The 24,354-nt window shown below is 40.0% G+C and overlaps 2 protein-coding genes and 1 long non-coding RNA gene across 3 annotated transcripts in view; 1 reads left to right on the top strand and 2 right to left on the bottom strand.

The window, feature by feature from the left end:
• Nucleotides 1-3,738: 3,738 nt before the first annotated feature.
• On the bottom strand, nt 3,739-11,205 carry LOC6045156 (protein ref(2)P). The gene is made up of 4 exons (XM_001862522.2): nt 10,617-11,205; nt 5,478-6,033; nt 4,083-5,344; nt 3,739-4,020 (listed from the first exon to the last, which is right to left on the bottom strand). The coding sequence occupies exons 1-4, from the start codon at nt 10,795-10,797 to the stop codon at nt 3,875-3,877; spliced, it is 2,145 nt and encodes a 714-aa protein (XP_001862557.2). The 5' UTR covers nt 10,798-11,205; the 3' UTR covers nt 3,739-3,874.
• Nucleotides 11,206-15,245: 4,040 nt separating this feature from the next.
• Nucleotides 15,246-16,205, bottom strand: LOC119766109. Its single transcript, XR_005276946.1, has 3 exons — nt 16,068-16,205; nt 15,411-15,523; nt 15,246-15,344 (listed from the first exon to the last, which is right to left on the bottom strand). It is a non-coding gene; the product is annotated as an uncharacterized LOC119766109 (long non-coding RNA).
• A 75-nt stretch (nt 16,206-16,280) lies between these two features.
• The window catches only part of LOC6045160 (protein bicaudal D), a 66,514-nt gene continuing 58,440 nt past the window's right edge, over nt 16,281-24,354 (top strand). Inside the window, exon 1 of the mRNA XM_038250502.1 lies at nt 16,281-17,217. Coding sequence (XP_038106430.1) covers nt 17,008-17,217 — 210 coding nt within the window. The 5' untranslated portion in view covers nt 16,281-17,007. The remainder of the gene's footprint in view (nt 17,218-24,354) is intronic.

Below are 24,354 nucleotides of genomic sequence, written 5' to 3'. Positions count from 1 at the left end.
GATCCGGACTCGTATTTTTGCTGGGAATCGTGCCTACTTCGGATTACGGAAGACCCTCACATCGGATCGAGTGCAACGCCGCACGAAGCTGACGATGTACAAAACACTGATAAGACCGGTAGTCCTCTATGGCCACGAGACCTGGACGATGCGGCAGGAGGACGAACGTGCCCTTGGAGTTTTCGAACGGAAGGTGCTACGAACGATCTACGGTGGAGTGCAGGTGTCTGACGGAGTGTGGCGAAGACGCATGAACCACGAACTGCACGCGTTTCTTGAAGAACCGACCATCGCCACCCAGGCGAAGATCGGGAGGCTCAGGTGGGCCGGCCATGTAGCCCGAATGGACGAGAGCCAGCCTGTCAGACTGCTTTTTGACCGCGCCGAACCAGCTGGCGGTACAGGCAGGAGAGCAGGGAAACCGCGCGCACGGTGGGGAGATCAAGTGAATGGTGATATCCGGAAGATCTGTAACCTGGGAAATTGGAGAGTAGCAGCCCAAGACCGAGAAAGATGGAAGCGTCTTCTTGCTACAGCACGCGTACCTGGTGCGCTATGCTGATTGGTATGGTATGTATGATGATTAGGGCATGTTAAATTAAAGTTCCTTCCGAAGTGCGTATACCGCTATTACCAAAAACTCTGTTTCTTAAAGCCTTGAATCGTGTTTGATTTATGAGTAAAGTTTATCAAATCGTTAAACTTTTTTTAAGCTATATATTAAGACTGAATTTTCAGTATTCATGAAATAGAAAGATTTTTTTTATGAATTTCTGTGCTCCACTTAAAATCATTTATTTTTGTTTACGCACATTGCCTATCTACAAAAAGTGACAGGTAATTTTTTTTTCTTCAAAAACTTGATATAAATGCCAAAATTTGTAATTGTTCGATACAGCATTCGAAAGATCGCAAGAAAAGCTTTCAAATGAAAGTAAAGCGAACCATTTTAACTTAAAAGTTCATTTATCGATTTGCTTTGATTTTTTGAACATTGGCCGATCTGTAAACTGTTCCGAATATGAGGGATGAATTTGTGATTGTAGACGGTAGAAGTAATTTGTGATTGTAGACGGTATTGTTTTGATTCGCAGTATGTTGAGTCAACTGCTGTGGATGTACCTGCAACATCGCACAACGGGGTTTCTCTTCTTTCCATTTCATCTACCACCTATCTTCTGTTTATTTTGTTTCTCTGATTTTCTAACGCGACTTCTGTTTACTATCCTCCATTTGATTTCGATTTTACTCATTTGATTCTCTTATTTCTCAACGCTTATCCACTCTATTTTACCAATTGATGCTGCTGTAACAAACTGTCTGCTTTCCCGTAATTTGGCAGCGATGTCAATTTTGTTTATCATGTGCCTTTTCTTTATTTATCTATTTGAATAATTTCTCATCTTCCCTGTAAATTGCCCTCAATACAATCTTAGCTTGTTTGTTACCTCTATTTATTAATTGTTGTTAATTTCTTTATCTACTTCATAAATTTCTATCTTTCTTTTACTAACTATTGATACTTCAAATAGTATATTTCTTTCACTGTCCATTGTTTTCAATCTTCACCCTTTTTTTCAAACAAATGAGGTTCGAGCCCTTACTCAATTTTTGGAATGATCAAAGAATTAACACAAATATTAAAGAAAGATTTCAGGAGAAAACTAAACACAGAAAATAACTATTAGTTTTTGAATTCAAACTAAAAATAAAACAGTTTTTGCTTTAATGAAAGTTGTTAGGCACACTTTAAATGGTTAGGTGCTTATACTTACATCAAACCCTACGTAATGTACCACCCCCGGCCGAGTTAAAATGCGTAACCGGAAAAGAAGGTGAGCATGCCTGGCACGAACACTCAAAGCGTGTTCTAGCGTGCTGCTCGTACTGACTCAGAGCAAGGGTGAGATGTAGGTGTAAGGGCAGTACGTGTTCGTCGGGAACCTAGTGCATAAGATCGGTCAAGGCCCGTTCTTACACTGAAAATTGCGAATTGGTCCAAAAAGTAATACTTTTCAACATTGTTTTGATTTAAACGGTGGATTGACTAAATACATGGATATTTTCTTTACAATTCCGTTGAAAGGGTTTTTTTTCGGAATTGCAACTTGATTAATTCAACACTCGCCGTATTTATCGAACTCGTTGGATAAATGCACGTGCTAAAAAAAATTGAAAAAAATCTTCTTTTTGCAAATTGTTGCATAAAATACTACTTATAACTTTTTACTTTAATATTGTTAGCAAAGTAAACGAAAAAACCAACTGCTTAGTAACGGTGTCAAAGAAAGAGTGAGGTTTTATTCACAAACCAGATCATAGCCTACTATCTAAACTAGTGTTCAATTGCCATTCTAACACTCCGCCTCAATTGGACAATCCCAGCAATCGGCAGGGTGGAACAGCAACGCTTCTGTTTTTCTTCAAGTCACGCTTCAAACGTCTCTCGATCGGTCCGACTTCGCCCCGACGGATTTCAGCTCACGCACCATTTGATCGAACCGCAAGAAATGGCTCTCCAACTTGCTGCTCTCATCGTACTTCAGGCCCAACAGCTGCAACTTGAGCTGGAACCGGTTGACCAGGCTCTTCCTCACGAACACGTCATGCAGGCCATCCCAGATCTCCGACGAATTCGTGTCCTGCGTGTACTCCAGATGGTCGTCCGCAATTGCCCCGATAATCACGTTCTTGCACTTCCGATCCTGCTTCCGCCTCTTTCTCTACCTTCACCGCCGCGCTGTCCGTTTCCGGGATGTTCCAGAATGCCTCTTCTTCCACCGCTTGCACGATGCAATGTTCCAACTCCAGCTCTTCCAGGTAACTCAGCATCCGGTACCTCCAGGCCTCCAGGTGTTGAAACCGGTCCCATCGAACGGCTTGATCTTCAAGTGCTTCTCGTCTCCCATCTCGCAAAACGAACTTCACTTCCGGCGAGCTCCAAAATTTTCCAGAAACTTCTTCACCGGGTTAGGGTTTTCTGGGCCCATAACCGTTAGCAAAGTAAACAAAAAACCAACTGCTTAGTAACGGTGTCAAAGAAAGAGTGAGGTTTTATTCACAAACCAGATCATAGCCTACTATCTAAACTAGTGTTCAATTGCCATTCTAACAAATATTTTGAAAACAAATCTCGGAATTTAATGTTTAGTTATTTTTTTCACTTTTTGGTTGCAGTTTGTCTTAAATTTTATAAAAAAATAAAACGAGGTCAACGATTATTTCCAGAGTTTTTCCCGTTTTTCCCACACCTGAATGCTCGCAAAAAAAGTCATATTTATTTTAATTTTCAATTTAACAAAACAGCCTTTTGTTTCTGTGAGGGTGTTCTTCATGCATGATAAATAAAACAACATAATTTTATTTTTCCATGTTTATTAATCATTGAACTTCGGATAATTGCTGTTATAAATGTGTATAAAATATGAATAGGTACGAACTTGTACATAGTTATGTTGCCTACAGTCTACTGGGGGAATCAAACATAAAACAGCCTTCAATGGATCCAAAAAAAAGTTGAATGAACAAAATTAAAATCACATACTGTGCCAATCGGCGATAATTTCAATGCTTTTCTCAACTGTACGAATATTATCTTGTTTAATTTGATGTAAAAAAAACGGGAAAACAACGCTGTGCCCAAACTCACTCCGCCTTGCACTCCTACGTTTAGAAACTAACATTTATCACCTCACACCGTTTTTGCTGCGTGTATCAAATTTACGTGTAGTTTTTTTTCAGTAACTCTCTTACTACTGAATAATTGTAAAATATTGCTCATGTGCTGTGGTTAGTAGTATAGTTATAGATCAGTAGTTAAAGTCAAATGGTGTGTTTAAAAATAAACTGTGATGTTAATCATTCAAAAGCACTTTCAAGGGTTAATCTTGTGCGGCGTCAGCAGATCCAGCGCACGGGGGATGTCCCCGTTGACCGAATCGAGCAGCTGGGTGAGCCATCCTCCTTCGTTGCTGAAGCCCATCGCCATCATCGCGTGCACGGCGTGGTTCACGTGGGGTCCTGAAAGGGGAGAGAGTTTCGTTTAGAAATGTGCTGAAAATTGAGGGGGTGATTCAACTTACGGTGCGAGAAGGTACTCGTGGCAACCGGTGGGACCACGACTGCTGGCTGGGGTGCCGGCAGTGGGATTGCCGCCTTCGGCGACGGGGAGGCCTCCTTTGAGGCTGGTGGCGAGGTTGAAGAGGACGATGGCTTGGCCGCTTGCTTCTCCGCTTCCAGGTGCTGCTTCAGGGCGATTCCAAGCTGCTCGTAGTCGATCGGTTTGACGGGGACGTTGCGGGCTGATGATGCGGAGGGGACTTCTGGGACCGAGGGCGGGGTGGCCGGGGTTGTTTGTGTGGACGAAGTTGATGGCTGGACCAGGGGTTGATCGCCGTCCTTGTCCGGGATGTCCACCAGGGTCCAGCGGCGTTCGGTGTTCTCGGTTGCTTCCTCGTTGTCACTGAGCAGTGAGACGCTGCTAACGGAGGACGTTCCGTCCTCCTCGTCTGTGTCGGCAAGTGCGGCCTTTAGCTTCTTCTCCAGGTTCTTATCGTTCTTCACGAGCGGGTCGGCCAGCAGAGCGGCTCCGAGTTGCTTCTCCAACGCAACAACGGGGTCCATTTCCGTTGATTTGGTGCTGGTTGCGGCGGCCGGCGTGGTCTGGCTGGGCGTGCTCGTGGTCGGCGTGCTGGCCGTTTCAGTGGTTTTGTCCTGCTTTTCCTCCGTTGGAGTTTGAGTTTGCTTCGGCGTCGAGCCGTTCGAGCGAATCTCAATGTTCATGCCCAACGGGTCTAGGATTCGCGAAAAGGTCTGGTTGATCTTGTTGATGCGCTCTGCGGTCGGGGCGAGCCAGGACAGATCGGGAATCGGTACGGCGGGGATTTCGTTCTCCTGATCGGCGCTGGGAGCGGCCTGTCTCGCTTGTGGTTCCTCGCTTGTCGAAGCCGTGGCCGGGGTCGCTTCCGGAGCGCTCATTTCAACGTCAGCCGCCGTTGCTGACGACGTGGCCGTAGCAGAAGCGGCCGCAAACAGCGGGCAGTTGGCCATGCTGGCGCGTGCCGCTTCCGAGGCGGACTCGGCGGCGGCCGCAGCAGCTGCCGCGGCGGCATCAGCCGACAGGAACGCCGCCTCGATGTTGGCCGGGTCGATGACCTTGTTCAGCAGCTGGGTAATCTGCGGGCCAAGTCCGCCGGAGCGGCGCCAGTGGCACCCGGCAGAACCGGTGCCCGGGGCGTGACGCACGAACTCTTCGTGCACATCCTTAAACGAACGGCCGCGGCGATGTTTGCGCTCCTTGCGTTCCTTCTCCTCGCGGCGCTCCTTGGACTCCTCGCGGTCTTTGCTGTAAGGGGAAGAAAATAGACATGTTCAATATACATTTCTGACTCATCCGTGCTTTTTCCCCTTATCTTATCTTATCAATCCCATTGAAAACCACCCGCTCAAATCGAACCACCCTCCAAAACAACACTCACCCATGTCTGCAGTGATGCCGCTTGGTGCGCTTCGAGTTTTCATAATCATTCGCCCCACCACCACTTGTGCCCTCCGCCGCGGACTGCGACTGCGACTGGCCCGCTCCAAAGTCGGCCGCGTAGTTGCGCAGCCGCTCAAACAGCCGAAAGCCGGACCGTTGGCCCTGCTCCGGCGTCGGAATGCGCACCGCCAGGTGGTCCTTGTGGCGGAACTTGGCCTCGCACCGCATGCACAGGTCGTAGTTGAAGCACTGCAGACACTTGTACCGGTGGCCCCGGATCGTCTCGTCGCACACGTCGCACACGATGTTCGTGTGGATCGGCATGTCCGGCTGGACGGTGTCGGTGGCGTCGACGAAGCCCACCCGGAGCGGGACGGCGGCCGGTTCTTCTGCCGAGGAGGACTCCTCTTGGGATTCTTGGGTCGGCTTTGCCGGCTTGCGGACGCCCTTGACGTAGATACGGCGCTTCTGGGAGGCCGTCGCGCCGATGTTCGAGTCCATGTAGTCGAAGTAGTCGGCATGGTTCAGGATGGTGATTTCGTCCTTTTCGTCGTCTGGGCGGGGGAGAGAGAAAGGGAGTGTTTTAGTATAAAGCTTAACTAAATGAAATTAATACAGTTTTCTTTAAAAAGGAGGAGGAGAAATTGATCTTTTGTTATGTTACAAATAGTATTATAGTTCATAAAACTACCTAGTTAAAAAAGTATATTTTAAGCACGGGTTGTTATCATACCCTTATCTCTATGTTTTCGCAAATCCATTTTTTTGTGTAGTTGAGCCAAATCGTTTAAGGTTTGGAAATCCCTATATTTCGTTAAAGTTTGTATGGGAAAATTAAAAAATATTTGGGAAAAAACATCATTTCAGGATCAGGATCAACTGAGCAGTTCTCTCAGATTTCGGTCATTCGATTTTTTTTTTTGTATTTTTTAATCCGACTGAAACTTTTTTGGCGCCTTCGGAATGCTCAAAGAAGCCATTTTGCATTATTAGTTTGTCCATATAATTTACCATACAAATTTGGCAGCTGGCCATACAAAAATGATGTATGAAAATTCAAAAATCTGTATCTTTTGAAGGAATTTTTGATCGATTTGGTGTCTTCGGCAAAGTTGTAGGTATGGATATGGACTACACTGAAAAAAAATGATACACGGTAAAAAAATTGGTGATTTTTTATTTAACTTTTTGTCACTAAAACTTGATTTGCAAAAATCACTATTTTTAATTATTTTATATGTTTTAGAGGACATCAAATGCCAACTTTTCAGAAATTTCCAGAATGAGCGAAAAATCTTTGACCGAGTTATAATTTTTTGAATCAATACAATTTATTTCAAAAAATCGAAATATTGTTCGCATTTTTTTTTTCAATATCATTTTTCAATCTCAGCAACTAATGGTCCGATTTACAATGTTGAAACATGAAACATTCGTGAAATTTTCCGATATTTTCGAAAAAAAAAATATTTTCATAAATTTTAAATCAAGACTAACATTTTAAAAAGACCAAACATTCAATGTTACACCCTTTTTATATGTTAGTCTTGATTTAAAATTTTTGAAAATATTTTTTTTGAAAAGATCGGAACATTTTACGAATGTTTCATGTTTTAACATTGTAAATCGGACCATTAGTTGCTGAGATATCGACATTAGAAAATGGTGGGTTGTTTGGGTGAGAATTAGGCCGATGCAAATATTTTTAAAAGTTTTTGTCCCTCGGCTCTGGCCGGAGTCGAGGGGGAGGGGGCAAAAAAAAAAAAAAATATAAATATTAAAATAACATGCAATAGTTTCAACATTTGCATGGAAAAAGTGTTTTAAAATGTATTTTACACTAGTTCAGTTGTTTTGCAATAACAGTTTTCAAAAAATGTAAAATTTGACGAAAACAAAAATTTTAGCGAAAAAATAACTTTAGCGATAGTAGACATCGAAAATTTTCAAAAATTCAAAAGATTTTTAAATCAACCCAAACATGCTAAAAATGATTCTAAACGCAGGGGAATTCATTTTAAATTGATTTTAACTAATTGCACTTAAATTTTCATAAAAATATTGAAGTTTTTTGAAAAAAATATTTTTTGCCCCCTGATTTTTCGGCTCCTCATTTTTGGTGGAGAGGTAGTTTATTAGTAGTACTTTCAGAATATGCAATAATCCAGAAAGTGTCAAAATGTACATGATGTCTTATGAAATGTTGCCGTCGATTTATGAAAAAATTGTTAAAAATGTCAGTTGATCATTTTTGTTTGATACAAGTTACAATCTAGACTCGATTTGATCAGTAGTGCGGTGCCTGTGTGGACGCTCAGTCCTGTTTTTTTTTGTGCTATTTTCCGTTTCTTTTATGTCGCTGTTCGAGTGCATGGGGTGATTGGTCATTGTAATTAAATAATGGCATCAGTAGTGAGGTGCCTGTGTGGACGCGCAGTCCTGTTTTTTTTCGTGTTATTTTCCGTCTCTTTTGTGTCGCTATTTGTGTACATGGGGTGATGAATTTTATTTTTGTTCTCTTTATATAGTTTTCGATAGAAACGATCCGATTTTTGTTTTTTGAGACAAGCAAGTCGTATTGCTGGATTAAGTCCTTTCCATATCATCGAGGATCGGAAGGCACGTCGACGGATATGTTTTAAGGCTTATGATATAAAATAATTTTAATGAATGAAGCCCTTCCTACATCACCGTTGATCGGAAGGCACGCCGACGGAGATTTTCTGGAGAATCGCGGTCGAATTAATACTATATTTAAATCCCTAGATAGGTATCTTTCCGCAGCCGGCTGCCTAAGATTTTTAAAATTTCAACCCAAAAACAAATTGCTCATGGTCGCATCACCTACCACAGTGAATCCTGACCTCATACCCATCTTACTAATCCCTCAAAACTCATGTGATACTTTGTCGGAGACGCAGTCGATTTGGCGGTCCCATCACTCAAGTATCGGCTAACATTCCCATCCACTTCCCGTGTCTTACCACTGGTCGTGGCCGGCGTCGGTATTGATCAGCACGATAGGGACCTTTGAAAATTGCGAAGGGGTGATGATTGGTTCCTACTTTTCATCTGTGGTCCACGGTGCAATGTTTGGGGGTTCTGGTCAATAACGAAGTAGCAGCTACGGGTAGACACCAATACTATGCTATGCTAGTTACAATCTAGACACGATTTTCAGAAATAATCGAATCTGGAACTTTTCTTGTATTTTTGCCTTCCTCACTTTACTGAGGAAAGGCTATAAAATCACTCGGAAAATGAACTTTTTAGTTAGACCTCCTAGAACTACCTTCATTTGTACATATCGACTCAGAATCACCAGCTGAGCAAATGTCTGTGTGTTTGGCTGTATGTAGACATGTGTACCAAATCAATGTCACTGGAATATCTTGTCACAGGCTCAACCGATTTTGGCCGGAATGGTTTTAATCGGTCCGTCTTAACGTTCCCTAAGTTGCTATTTAAATTCATGCGGTTTTATCATGTATTTAAAAAGTTATGTCAAAAAAAACTGTTTCATACTAAATTAAAATTATGGTAAAAAGGGTGGTTTTTTCATGAAACCCTCACATGTTATATATTTTTAGAAAGCATGTGAGAAGACCTTTCTTGTGGATTGTGAGTTTTCAAGATCTGACTTACCTACCTAAAATTACAAGCATTTTAAAAAATGGTCTGAATTTACATAACCTCAAATGGTCCCGTCTGATCGCCACGAAAAAAGCCTTGAGAGGGATGCCATTTTCCTGAAAGGCGGTGTCTGTATAATCTTGACAAAAAATCTGTAGGAAGTCTGTTTTTTTTTTTCTCATCACTTAAATATTTTTATAAGGACCTCTTAGGTGCTGCGATCACGTTAGGGGAGATCCATAAACCATGTGGACACTTTAGGGGATTGTAATCACTCTATAAATGAGAGTAAGGCACCAACCACCTAAAGGTGGATTAAGTAACGTTTTTTTATTGTCTTACTCTTAACAAAAAATTCTAGTTCTGCGAATGGAGTCAGGTAAATTTGAATGGTGAATTATTTAAATGGCCTTTTAAATTACTAAACATATTTTCACAATAGTTTATTAAAAAAAAGCGTTAACTAATTTGTGAATGGCACCATTCCTATATGCAATAAATTTGTATGGAGATACTGATCATTTATTTTAATTCGTTTATTTCGTAACATTACACCAGTGCAAGAACTCTCACAACAGTTTTAATGTCAATCATGCCAGTAGCTAAAAATAAAAACGAAACAATTTACATGATTCATAACCTGATTCATACGTTCGAGTTAAGAAACATGAAAAAACATGATTTGCTGGGTAAGAATGACTGGCAAAATGAATATATGAATGGCTGTCTTATTCTGTTTATAACCAATTTTTATTCAGTTTCATTTTAGACACAAACAACAATACATTTTATCACATTTTGTTTTTGCTTCATGCAAAACCATTAATCAAAATAAGTTTTTTAATGATTTTTTTTTTTATCTTTGGGAATACAAATGACATTCTGCGATGAACATTACGAGCATTTTTAATTAATGTAGTGTTGTTTAAAAAAAAAGTGTTTTTAATTCATTTAACATTTTTTAAACCGGCCAAAGTTTGAGGTAATCAAAGCGTTTAATTGCTGTCTCTGGCTTGGAATGCTGGCTAGTTTGTAACTCGACTCGACGGGTACACTTGAACTAACCGAAACCTTGACTGAAACAAAAACTCTGTTCAAGCTGAAGCAATCTGATTTCTCAATTTATTGAATTGACTCATTTAAATAAAATTGTAATGATTGAACATTGTTATTATTAAATCAATAAATAAATGAATAAATTTAATTCAAGGATAAAAACAAAAAATTACAGTTTGTAACATTTTGCGATGCTGTTTTTCAAATGCAAAATTATTTCCATGTTTTAAATTAATTTGAATTTTATAATTTTTCGGAACCACTGCAAAACAGATGATGCTGACAAAGGGCCAAGAAACTCTCTCCCTGCGAAGACCAAAACCCAACAAAAACAACCCACTTCTTCTAAAAGTGTGTGTGTGTGTTTTGGTGTGTGAGAAAAACACAGCAAAACTAATGCGCAGTTATAAAATCAAGACCTTTTTCCGATGTTAAAAAAAAAACTCACCAATCCAAAAGAACTTGACCTCGTCCAGCTGGAGCAGCTCCGGATGGCGGGCCACAATCTCGTTCCGGAGGTTGTCGAAGCTGTGGCAAACCTCCCGGTGCCGATTGACGGACATCAGGAAGTTTTCCTGCTCGCCATTTTCACGAAGAATCGTAATTTTCAACGCGTCTGGAAACACCATTTTGTTTTGCTTTTCCGTTTTAGTTTTTTTCAAAACACTTTTATTTCGAAATTTCCAAACTTTTTCACTTTTACACACTTTTCACTAACGTTTCGCGTTCTTCCTGGTCGGCTCACAATTTGGGACTGATTTCCCCGTGGCCAAGCAAGCTGGTTTTATTTGGGCCAAATTTCACAACTCCGAAGGGCTCTTGCTTGCTCTCTTTCCTCAGCTGACAGAACGATGATCGGGCAGAAAATGAAGTTTTCTTGGGTGCGACCACACAGATGTGCACTTCCAGACACTTCCAGTACCTGCAGGAGAATGACTCACTCCTGAACTAAACGGAACCTCTAAAACCTGCTGCTTGAAGTGCGATCGTCGTCGATGTAAATAAAAACAAGTCGAGTGAGGTGGCTTTGTTGGGTGGGAGAGTGAAAAGGGGTTGTTTCTCTTCGCTCTCTCTCGGACCGAGTTTTGATTCTGCGGAAACGTTTTGAAACGATGTCGTTTTGACAGGAATAAAAGGAGCGTTCTTTCATTACGTACCGCAAAGAACTAGGGTAGAGGACCCAGAAATCGCCCACTTAATAGTGAAAATGATGTTATTTTGAAGAAAAATTTAATGAAAAGATCGTTATACATACACACGGGCGAGTTATAGCCGGTTATAACCGTTTTTAAACCCTCAACCACAGTCTGTGGCTTTATCATCGATTTGGGGCTGGTCTAAGCGAGGGATAGGACACAGCACCTTCCTGTCGCTGATCGCTGAGGGTGAGTGAGGAGGAAGATGGAAAAGTGCTATCAAATTTGAACTCTTGGTGGCACGTCCAGCCATGCCAGATATACAGATTAACAGTCTGGACCCGAAGCCTGATTTTTCTGTTACATTCTTATTAGAATTCCATATAAACTATAACGGGGATTGCAGGCATAGGGTCCTGACTATTAATCTGTATTTTACAGATTTTTCGATCCCAAAAATCTGTTTATACAGATTTTTTCAAAATGAATATATTTGAAAATTTCAACTATTTAGTGATTTAATATGATATGAAAGCTTAAATCTGTTGTTAAAAAATGTAAAATGTCTTCTATGGCTTCTAATTCGACAAGATACAGATAAAATACAGATTTATTTTCAAGAAAATACAGATCTCCCAAAAAATAATCTGCACGTCAGTTCGTCAGTGCTCAAAAGATTCTGGCAGAACCCGCAGAATATTTCGAGACTGGGACCCAGTCACGGCGTTCTCACAGGATTCTTAAATCTTCTTACTAGAACTGTGCCAACATCCTGCCAGAACTTAGCAAGAATTCTCAAAGAATTCTAGCTCAAATGCAATAACTAAGGCTATCAACTCGTGCTGAACAAAAATCCGTACACTTTGCCGATATCGACGCCAACATTTCAAAAAGCATCATGTACAAACCATGCGTTTTGAGAAAAACGCATTTGAATGTTGAGCATCCATTTTCAATTCCCATTTTTATATAAAAGCAAAATAAGATGTTCTAATCATAACAAACGATGGAAAACGTTGTTTTTATTGATACTTGATCATCCAAATTCAATAAAACATTATTTCTGTAATTTTATTTGAGAAAAACAAACATAACTTCTTTTGAAATCACAAACGTCTATATCACCCTGCTGTCATTGAGGGGGACGCTTTGTTATGATTCTTTTTTCTTCGCCGAATGTACATGGCGCTTTGTTCTTGTTGCTTTTTTTCGTCACGAGGTTCATGTAGTCTATTGTTTGACAGGTTGACAGGGCTATATAAACAGGGACTGCTGATGGCAGCGATTTTGTTCATGTTACTTTATTTCAAATCATTATTAAACAGACTTTACTGAAGTAACTTTTGCTCATTTTTGGTGGAGAGGTAGCTTATTAGGAGTACTTTCAGAATATGTAATAACCCAAAAAGTGTCAAAATGTACATGATGCCTTTTGAAATGTTACCGTCGATATGACACCATGGTATAACACAAACTTTCAATGAATTATTTAGATAAATTAAATTTCATAAATTTGAGAATTAAAAATATAAAACTGTGTCGTTTTCACAGCTAACAAATTTCACAAAATCAATTAAATTATTCAATTAAATTTTTCAGCGACACACTATTTGTTTTAAGAAGCATGTTTACTTTTTGTCGCAGTTTGACAGAAGAGAAGCGCTAACACGCAAAAATTAAATTAAGAACAATTTTGGAAAAAGGAATCATTCCTCCATCATTCTGGAATAATTCTGGAATGAACGGAATGATTCGAATGAAAATATTCGATGTGTCAACCCCCTTGCACAAAATGCTATCAGAGTGCTTATGACTTGCACGTTTAAAAGTATTCATAAAATAAACCGTGATTTGAATCAATCCTTATGTTTTTAATTTGTTTTGTTAAACGTTTAAAAGTTTACGAAATGTCAAGTTTGCTTTTACGAATAATATCGTTCTTAGTGTTTTAACGAACACTTTTCCAGAGTTTTTTTTTTAATTAAAAAGGTCCTATAACATGTGAAACACAACAGTTTATAGGACCCTAGATAGGAACTTTAAAAAAACTCTAGATTTGTTAATTGAAATGTTCAAATGTTTTCACAAGTTTTAGAAAGCCTATGGAAAGGGATAAATAAATTTAGTAAGGAATTTCTAAAAGAACAATTCCAGAGTTTTTTTTAAAGGTCCTATCAACACATGAAAGACAATCCCAGTCACGACGTTCTAGCACAGACAAACAGACGTGACTCTCCATACAAATTATTTTTGAAATCCATCGTCCTCCATCAAATCACCAAATCACGGCGACGCCAGCGCTGCCTGGTGAGCTGATGCGGAAGCGCAGCCCAAACATACCAATACAAACTCATTACTGTCATGTGCCACGTCAGTGTATGCGTGAGACAATCAAGCCGAAACGATTGTAAACATCAACAGCTGATCGAAATAATTTTGTTGTTGCTACTCGATGAAAAGAATACACCTAACACCATCATCAACAAGATGCCCCTGGTCACGAAAACATCAGTAGTGGCCGCCGAAATAGATAAATCGTTCAAACCTACCGGAAATAATCCCCACGATGGGCGTTTTGGAAATTTCCACGGGGAACGTGTCCACGGCGAAGTTAAGTTGCGTCAAACAACAAAAGCAAAAAATGGCAAAGATTAAAAAAAAAAAAACGCTGCCGCAAAATTTAAATCGAAACAGAACCACATAAACTGAACTAGAAAAAGAGATTGAGTGGCGCAACATCGCCAAAAGGACGACCAGCAGCAGCAATCTGAGCAGTAGTCCACGAATGGTAAGCAGGTTGCTCCGAAGGAGTAACTCCACCACAGGATCCGGCTTCCTCCGCAGTAGCCGGCGCCTCAGCAGCAACCTCGACATCGGCAGGCAGACTGCCCCAATTTTGTCCTGGAAAGCCTGGATTGTGATTCACGGTTAGAATTCCAGAATTCCATAAACATTTGTGCTCTCATTTGCTGCTTCGCACGTGCTCACGCTCAACTTAAAAACAAAAACACGCTTCACACCACGCTTCACACACACTGAGAATAGACGGGCGAGCTGTCACGACAGCAGGGCCATCCAAGGCTATATATCATAGGTACTCGCGATCTTGCGTTGCATTAGTGTGAGTGCATGACTCCGTGCCACTAAAACCAAAACAATAACAAACGAACAATGGACCGTGCCAGGAAAACCAAAACATAAACAATGTCAGTGTCAGTGGAGTGAGAGAGTCAGAGATAACGATTTTGACAACCGCACTACTACACACTCAATCACGAGTACCTTAGGTAGAAAGCCATGAGCGCCATCAGCGCCGGGTGAGTGGATGCCGAAACAAAATTGCATTTGAAATAACCGTTTTTGGAGGACGATGGTTCGGCATTCGAGTGTCCCGTCTGTTTGTCTGTGGTTCTAGCAAGATTCTAGCAGAATTCTTAGAGGGCTGGATATTCTTAGAGCATTCTAGCAGAAATGTTCCACCGTTCTAGCAGGATTCTGACAGAATCAGCTCTGCTAGAATATTTCGTGACTGGGATAGTTCAAAAACTCTAGAATTATTGATAATCAAGTTTGAATTGAGGAAACCCCGAAAAACTCTCCCTTTTTAAATCGAACTCACAGAAAAATAAAAATTTCTAGTTAACAAAAGCTTCGACCAAATCAAAAAAGCAATTCAATGATTAAAAAGTTGTTAAAATTCCGTACAAATCCGTATAGAGCGTAAAATTCCCTACAAAAATTCCGGCCTGTTAAAAATCCGCGAAGAGGTTCGAAAATCCGTATGGTAAGGAAACAATCCGTACAGTTGGTAGCCTTAGCAATAACCCATTCTAGCAGGAGCCGGCGAGATCAACCGGTTCTGTTAGAATCCTGCTAGAATTTAGCTATAGCTATATTCTATAGAACTATTCTGACAGCTGCATCGGATCCACTTACAAATGGCGGAATTTCCTACCTTTCCCTTGGCATGGGATGCTCCTAAGAACGGATTTGATTTTCATGAAGTTCCCAGCTGGCCAAGTCAGCCCAGTTGACATTTCCTGTTCAAATTAAAGGCGGAATGTTAAGTAATCTGGATAATCCATTCTCTCACATGATTAACTTACCAAAATCAGGTGGTGCAGCATCTTTGTTCAACGGAAGAGTAAAAATGAACTTGTGCGAACAAGTTTGTCGATGAGATGGTTTTGATGGCAATCACATTCGCCACGAAGCGGTTCTGCAAAAATGGCGTCATATTCGCTCTACTAGAAATTTCTCACAAAATTCTTACAGAGTTCTAACACAGAGTAACTCTGTGGTTCTAACAGATTTTGTTCTGCTACACTGAAAACCCAACCATGGTAGTTGCTACCATATTGTAGGGTTAAATTGAGAACACGCACCGACGTATTTTGGCTAAAAACATTCCGTGCTTGGATTGACTGATTAACGCAGTCAGTTTTACTATGTCGTGAGCGGTATGGTAATTTTAACCCTCCAATATGGAGAGAATGATAATGATTTCGTAATTGCTACCATGCAATTTTGTGGAAGCATGGTTCATTTTACCATATTTGCGTTTACTTTTACAAAAAAGCCGCAGTTAATTTAATAAGCAGCATTTTTAGCAAATGTTCTTAAAATTACCATGGTCGGGCTTTCAGTGTAGAACACTCTAGCAAAACTCTAGCAGAATTCTGACAGGCCTGCTAGAATCATTCTAGCTGGATTCTAGCAGAACCAATTCTGTAAGAATTTCTCGTATCTGGGGAAATGGTTACGTATTGCTTGGCCGCCCCGCTGCTCACTCAAATGACATCCGTCATCTTTGACATCTCCTTCCATCAACTGACACAATCTCCAGCGCTCTCTCTCGCTCTCCCGCATCAACTGACACTTCTCTTTGCGCAAGTTTGCAACCAGCTCCCGGTTCGAAACTCGCACGTCGCGAAGAAAAACTTTCACACAACCATCATCATTTTCCCACTCGCTCTAGCTCGTGGTCGCCTCTCCATCGGAATTTTTCGCTTTCGCTCGGCGCGGGGGTGGTGACGGTCAGTGAAAAACTTTTTCCAGCCAGGCCAGCCAAAATCGCCGTCAGTCAGTCGTCAGCGGCCATCAACTTCAGCGGCAGCAGCAGCAAGAAAAGATTTTCCACGGCTCAACACGATTTTCTTGACGATTTTTTCATGATGTGTTGTCACCTGCTGCTGCTGTGTTGGTAGAAGAGAGACGGACTGAGTGAGCGAGGGGTGTGCGTGAGAGTGCGGGTGTGCGTATGTGTGTGCTTACCTGACAGAAGAAGGGGAGCAAGAGGGGAAGAGAGGAAAAAGAAGAGTTTTGGTGTGTCAGATCGTGGAGTGAAAACTGCTCTGCCAGGCCAGCAGCAGAAGAAAGCAAAATTGTGACACGACACGGCTGGAAATGTGGAAATTTGGCTGGTTTTCCACCTGACACGGTTTTTGTGGGTAGCAACGAAAACGCACGGAATTCGTCCAGGTTCGAGCCGTCGTCGGTCCGGCCAGGTGTAACGCGCCCGAGAAGTGGGGAAAAAAGTGGCCACGAAAAAAGAAAAACGCGATACCTTTTTTGTGTTGGTAATGTTTTAAGTTAGGCAGAAAAAAAAAGAAAAAAGTTCCGCAAAGAGCCCCCCAAAAGAAAAAAGGTTCCACTCGCCATCGCAATCCGCGTTCCGGAAGTCTGCCCGCGCCCCCGTTAAAGATGGCCGCGACGACAGCCGCCGAGCTGCAGCAGCTCCAGGTTGAGATCGAGCGGCTGAACCGGGAGCTGGACCAGGCCAGCAGTGAAAACATCCAGTCGGCCAAGTACGGGCTCGGGCTGCTGGAGGAGAAGCAGGGTCTGCAGTCCAAGTGCGAGGAGCTGGAAGCGCTGTACGAGAATGCACGGCACGAGCTGGAAATCACGCAGGAGGTAAGTGAAGAGGGGACAGAATCGGCTAGCCATCGTCAGTCAGCCAGCGACGGGGTCATCGATTACTACACGGTGACGGAATGTGTGCGGGAATCAAAGAGGGTGATGATGATGATGGTTCGCGGTCAGGGATGCCAGATTTCAGCGGGGGAAACGTAAATAATGTTCCAGTTTTAAGCAAAACAATGTGTTGATAAGTAATAAACTTTTACTGAATCCGCCTTTTGAATGTCGGGCCTGATACCTTTTTTGCTTACGGTTTATTTACCGTCTGCCAAACAAAGAACTTTCTATAAAATGGTTTCAAAGTAATCTTATCCAAAATAGAAACATCGGCACTTTCAGTATCTTAGTTATTCATAGCATTAGGTAGGAAGTGACTTATTATTATTAGGTCCTTTTAGTTGCTATGACCAGGTCAGGACCGAGGATCAATAATACAAAACATAATAAAAGAAAAAAAAAACCTAATTGATTTCGATGATCCCCTAAATAAGGTTGTCAGATCTTCCTTATGCAGGGTTCATTGAAAAGGTATCCTGATTACCTACGAGTCGCATGACGGATCCGGATATCATTTTCATCGAAATATCAATAATCCGCCTTCAGCAAAGTGCATAAAAAGACTAAAGTTTTCATAACTTTTGAGAGGGCTGTCAGATCTTCAATCGTGTTCAATTATTCAAAAGGTCTTTTGTTTACCCATTAGGGTGACAAGGAAAAAAAAATTCGATTCTTAAGGTAAAAATAATTAACTGTGCCAATTCTGAGTCAAATACACAGTAAAAAATTGTGTAAATTTGGAAGGTTGTTGTTAATTCATTTATTTCTGACAGCCTTCTTGGTTATAAATTTGGAAGGTGTAATTTTGAAAGGTTACTCCACCTTTACCGCTTTAATGATGTAACTTTATCACAATTTAGACTGAAAAAGTGACATAATACCAGAAAAATAGAGGCGAATGCACAAACTGTGTAAAACCTCTATAATAAAAACAAACAAAAACCAGAAAAATGGTAAAAAGTTAAGGGTTGCTATTGATCGTTGAAGTTTGTATGGAAAAATTTGAAAAAAATGGATAATAAAAAGCAAAAAAAAAAAACAAAACCTTATTCCTCCATCAGCTGCGGTTAAATGTGTCGGATTATTGTCAAGTGTAAGATTCTTATGTAAAATTTTATGACAAACAACATTGTTGAAGACCGCAAAACGATCCGAGTTAACCCGGACGAGTTCTTTGGCGATTTAAAAAAGACATTTTTGCATGATCAGATTTTCACCAGCTTTAACAATCCATAGTTTACTTAACCGATTTAGATCAAAATTTTCACAGTTACTTATTTTTGTCTAAGGAATCGAACAAACTTACTGCAGAAATTGTTATAAAATGTAACATTTTCTGCAGCAAATCCACTGTTGCAGCTTTTGATATATATTTTTCCTTTGGGTGCGCTGCCGTTCTACGCATAATTGTCCCATGTCATTTTTGGACGATTTTGACTTTTTTACATTTTTAAGTTTAGTTTATCGTATACTTTTAGAAAAACACATAAAATCTAGTACTTTGTTCGGAAATTCATCAAAAACAACACCAAGTCTGTTTGTCCCATCGTTGAACTTCTACGCATATTTGTCCCGCCATGTATTTTCTTACACGGAATTATTAGTTTTACTAAGCATTATGCCTTGTTTACCTGTTGTATAGCAAGAGGATCACAAATAAGGGTGATAAACTGCTAACTGGGGCGATTAAGGACATATAGAGAGAATAGGAACCCACGGGACAAGTATGCGTAGAAACACAGAAATCGGTCGAAAAATTTCAATAGCGTTTTCCTCAGTTGCACTTTTTTGAACATGGGACAATTATGCGTAGAACGGCAGTGCGGGAATCGAGAGTTGAATTTTGCAATTTCTCGGAAATTGGGCCATAAGTAAATTTGTAAGTAAGTTGTACATAAACTTTTAAAAAACACGATTAAATACACATTTCTGATCACTTTTTTTTCATTTTAATGCGAAAAAATAAATTGACAAGACAACATTTTTTCAATGGATCAACTATGGTTCCCTTGGAACGAGCTGTCAAATATGAGCTTTTCTGGCAAGAAGGTCCGCAAAAAAATCAATTTTAAATCCTTTGCGATCGTTCAGAGGGTCATTGTGCTCAGAAAAATAAGCTAAATCGTTGTGAACAATAATTTCGGAAATTTAGGCTTCATTTTAAGAATCAATTCCCGGGAGCTGGGATTTTTTTGTTTTGCAAATTCATCGGCAAATTATGATTTTCTCTATTCTAAATTTCAACTGAATGATTTTTCTTGAGTTGTTATGCTTATGCTTAATGTTAACTTATATAACCATTAAATTTTCATCCAATTTGGTTAATCCAGTTACGAGTAATGTATTGCCGCTCCAATCTAGTCCGTCCCATATGTATTTTTGTCAAAAATGAGATTAACTTCACAAAAGTCTTGTTTTACATGTTATTTCAGCCTATTGAATGAACAGGCAATGTTTGTTCTACGAAACGAAACTATTGGCACTACGCCCCCCGGGGCATGGCCTTCCTCTAACGTGGGATTTCTGCTCCAGCGCCTCTGACGAGACAGGAGAAACCGGGACCGACGTTTTACTTCACCATCCGATAGAAGCTCAGTGGATAAGGCGGGAATCGAACCCGCGTCTCATAGCATCATCGGGATCGGCAGCCGAAGCCGCTACCCCTGCGCCACGAGACCCACTGTTTGTTCTAAAACTTCCAAAATAAATATGACTTTCGTGCTGTCCCATATGCAAAATAAAGGCAAGTCAGTTCCTCATATAGAAATATCTCGCAAATCGTTTGAGTGGATGCAGAATTGTTTAAATTTTACAGAGTTTGTCTTTATGAATACGTAAAGCATAAAAATATCATTATCTGTTCATTTCTGAAGAAATATTTGAATATTTAAAACGATAATCCAAACCTTATTTGCTTTTTTCCTTCTTCAAGGGAAAATCACGAATAGAAAAAATAAACCTCTGGTGTAAATGTTCAAGCCTACCTTGATACCATGACTGACCTGCCTTTATTTATGGACAAATAAAGTCAAGTCGGTCTCTTGTTGAAAATTTCAAAAATTCACCATCAAATTGGTAATTTTTTAAACAAAATGTATGATAGTGGTGTTTTTTAGACTGATATCGAATTAACTGTATAAAAATTTATATAGAAAATGTTGGTTTTGAATGGGAAAAATTGTGAAACTTTTTTTGGGCTTCTCACAGCGTTATCTCAGCACTTACTTTTTACATATGGGACGGACAAGATTAGAGCGGCAGTGTAGAAAAACGTAAAAAATCTCAATGTTGCTCTGGGCGGGAAAATTCCTAGCATTCTTCCTGCCAATAAAGAATACAATTTGTTATAAACGTAAAAAAAATCGCTCTACAGCATTGCCCTGGCGTTCTCGATTGCGAGATTCTTACTCGAAAATAAGTGTCCAAAGGCTTGATTGTTGAGGCAATTGCAAACCTCTTTTTACACCGTAGCTTCCATCCACCCCAGGATTCGAACTGACGACCTTTGGATTGTGAGCCCAACTGCCTATCAGCGACTCCACCGAGACAGGACCCAGAGAGACGACTCCTACACCTGGAATGAGCTATCGACCTAACCCTTTAGGTTAGACCGGGGCCAACATTTACTTCCCCATCCGACGGAAGGCGTGGTCAGACAAATCTCGTCTCGAAAAATGCCACCGGGACCGTCTGGGATCGAACCCAAGCCGATTGGGTGAGAGACAACCACGCTTACCCCTACACCACGGATGAAAATTGATGTCAGAACATTTTGAAAGAAAATTCTTATTAGAGATCAAACTTCACTGAAAATATGCCACACTTTTTATTCAAGTGCCCAAACACTTGAATGATTGAATAAAGTCACATCGTAGATCTAATTGGTTTGTGTTTCAACATCAATCCAAACCACTATCAAATGCAAGTGTTTGGGCGGTTGACTTTTTGGTATTTTTTAACATGTTATTTTCATTCGGGTGGCTCAAGCTTTTCAATTGTTTTGCTCATGAATTTGTCCCACCTTCTTGAACCAGAGGCGTCGCGTCCACCTGTTCAACCTGTTCATAGGACAGGTGGATCATTTTGATTTCTTTATGAAGAAAGAATTAAAATATGTTCATCAAAATAATTGAACGAACATGCCAACTCTTCTTAGAATCATGAAACAGCCAAGCTCATTCGAATCCATAGAGCTCTCAATGAAAATCTAACGCGCACTGAAAATCCTCCCAAGCAGCCACCAACCTGTTCGGATTTCTCCATGCACGAGTTCAACAACGCACACAGAAAGCCGCCCCTATATGTACACGCTGGACGGTATGAATGTGGTAGTTCAGGGTGCATGAAAGCTTTGCACAGTCGACATAAAAGCGCGCGAGCCGAGACGCGAGCAGGAGAGAGCAAAATCTGGAGTTTTTCTCTCTTTGAACTTTGCTCTCTGCTCGCGTCTCGGCTCGCGCGCTTTTATGTCGACTGTGCAAAAGCTTTCATGCACACCCTGAACTACCACATTCATACCGTCCAGCGTGTACATATAGGGGCGGCTTTCTGTGTATTTTTGGATGCGTTGTATGGGAACTCGTGCATGGAGAAATCCGAACAGGTTGGTGGCTGCTTGGGAGGATTTTCAGTGCGCGTTAGATTTTCATTGAGAGCTCTATGGATTCGAATGAGCTTGGCTGTTTCATGATTCCAAAACGATTTGGCGTGCTTGCTCAAATATTTTAGTAAAACTTTTTAAATTGTTATGAATAGTAGAACGGCATGTTGCTTCAAAAAAGCGTTTTTAACTGAAATAAAGTAATAAATAGCTCTGTCAAAAGTGAGCAAGCAAGTTCATATCGACAGATTTGCAAAATAATTTGGAAGAAAATAGAACGAAATCTTTAACCTACCAAGCATACAATAATTTACTTCAAAAGTTATTTGTACAAAAACAAAAATCAAAGCAAAGCTTAATTAAGCTGTCGAAATAATGTCTACTTGGTTTGAATTCTTGAGTTATGATCGTTTAATTTTTTTTTCGGAAAATTTTATAAAGTGATGTTTTTTATTTTAATTTATGGATTTATATTGAGATATGAGACGCAGTAAAAAACTAAAAATCTCAGACTTTTTATACTTATTTATGGCTATTTTTTTTTATTTGTGACTATCAATTCAAAATTTGTTATACGCTTAAAAAGGCCATTTTGAAAATCAATGCAAAAATAAAGGTTAAACGTCCAATCGATTGCACGAGTTTTTGTTAAATTAATTTTTTTATTATCATCGATATTATTTTTTTCTCTTCTAGTTTTTTAGGGAAATTTTAAAAGAAACGTAAAATACATTTTTATGGCCTAATTGTTTTGGTCAAGAAACTAGAGCACGTGATTTCAGCATTAGAATGGTCAACATCCGGAAGGTTTGCTTAGTGAGATTTGAAAATAATTAATAATTTTTGCTCTAATCTAATCCAATGGAACATAAGAGAAGTCATTCTAAAGAAAACTCCAGGGAAAAACTTGTGGTTGGATTACGCCTCATTTTTGAGTTTTGATTTAGTTTTTTATTCATTTACAAAACAAGCTAATTATAGAAAACTACAATGTAAAAAAAACATTTCAATTTTACACTTCTTAAAGGATGATCATTGCTGTAATTTGAAAAAGTTACTATTTCAATAAAAATCATGTGATCAATAATTCTCACAAAAATATTGCTAACATAATCTAATTTCTCTTTATCATGTATAAAAGATATTTTTTTAAATATAATTGAGCTAAAAAACTTGAAAACTACTGAAAAGATTGTTTGAACAGGTAAACATTTTGGCCACGCGTCGCCACTGTCTTGAACTATTCAAAGTGATGAGCAAAACACTTGAAAATGATCTTAAGATCTACCCAAAACAGGCACTATTCAAAGTCAACGTGATTATCCACATGAATTTAATGTGTTTCACTGATTGATTTTTGCGCGACTTTCATCGAAGGCTAGAAGCGAGGCAAGAACCAATAGCACAAAAAACACTCCCATCTTCAACTGGCCGGCCGGCGCAGTGGTAGCGTGCACGACTAGCAAGCGAGAACCTGTAAATCGCTTGACGTACTTTTTTTTTCAACACCATTTTAAATTCAAGTGTTTGGCTATTGACATTATTTCATGGCCAATCACCGAAATTTCAAGTGTTTTGCGATTGATATTTGAGTGCTCTGTACAGCAGGGCCAGATCATGTGTAGAACACTTCGTTGAGCTGTGTAAGTTTTGCTCAGTGTTGGCTGTTTCAGCCAAAGCCAAATACTTTTGAGCAGTTCTCTCAGATTTCGGTCATTCGATTTTTTTTTGTATTTTTAATCCGACTGAAACTTTTTTGGTGCCTTCGATATGCCCAAAGAAGCCATTTTGCATCATTGGTTTGTCCATATAATTTTCCATACAAATTTGGCAGCTGTCCATACAAAAATGATATGTGAAAATTCAAAAATCTGTATCTTTTGAAGAAATTTTTTGATCGATTTGCTGTCTTCGGGAAAGTTGTAGGTATGGATAAGGACTACACTGAAAAAAATGATACACAGTAAAAAAATTTTGGTGATTTTTAATTTAACTTTTTTTCACTAAAACTTGATTGGCAAAAAAACACTATTTTTATTTTTTTTTATTTTCTTGATATGTTTTAGGGGACATAAAATGCCTACTTTTCAGAAATTTCCAGGTTGTGCAAAAAATCTTTGACCGAGGGACATTCCTTTGTGGACCATCATTCAGTGAGGTAGTCCTGGATTTTAGCTCCTGAAAAGTGCTTAAAAAGTGCAAAAATGCCTCAGGGCAAAAAAAAGAGGCGGTCCTCACCAGCAGGATCGGCAGATTTTAAGAAGCTAAAGAATGCCGAAGCGCTACCTGCAAAGCCATGCAGTTTGAGCAAGGACGCTCAAAATTCGTCTGGAAACCAGTTCGCTACCCTCCCTGTGGACGTGAGCGAGAAAGAAGAATTTGAACGACGGGAAAAGTTGCCACCCATTTTTGTGAAAACATCATCATCGGATTCGGTGCGAAAGTGGCTGACCGGGTTTATCAAATCTGATGCT

The sequence above is a fragment of the Culex quinquefasciatus genome, chromosome 2 (assembly GCF_015732765.1).
Source record: "Culex quinquefasciatus strain JHB chromosome 2, VPISU_Cqui_1.0_pri_paternal, whole genome shotgun sequence".
NCBI classification, from domain to species: domain Eukaryota; kingdom Metazoa; phylum Arthropoda; class Insecta; order Diptera; family Culicidae; genus Culex; species Culex quinquefasciatus.
The sequence above is the reverse complement of the archived record's forward strand: the minus strand, read 5'-3'. Positions and strand labels throughout refer to the sequence as shown.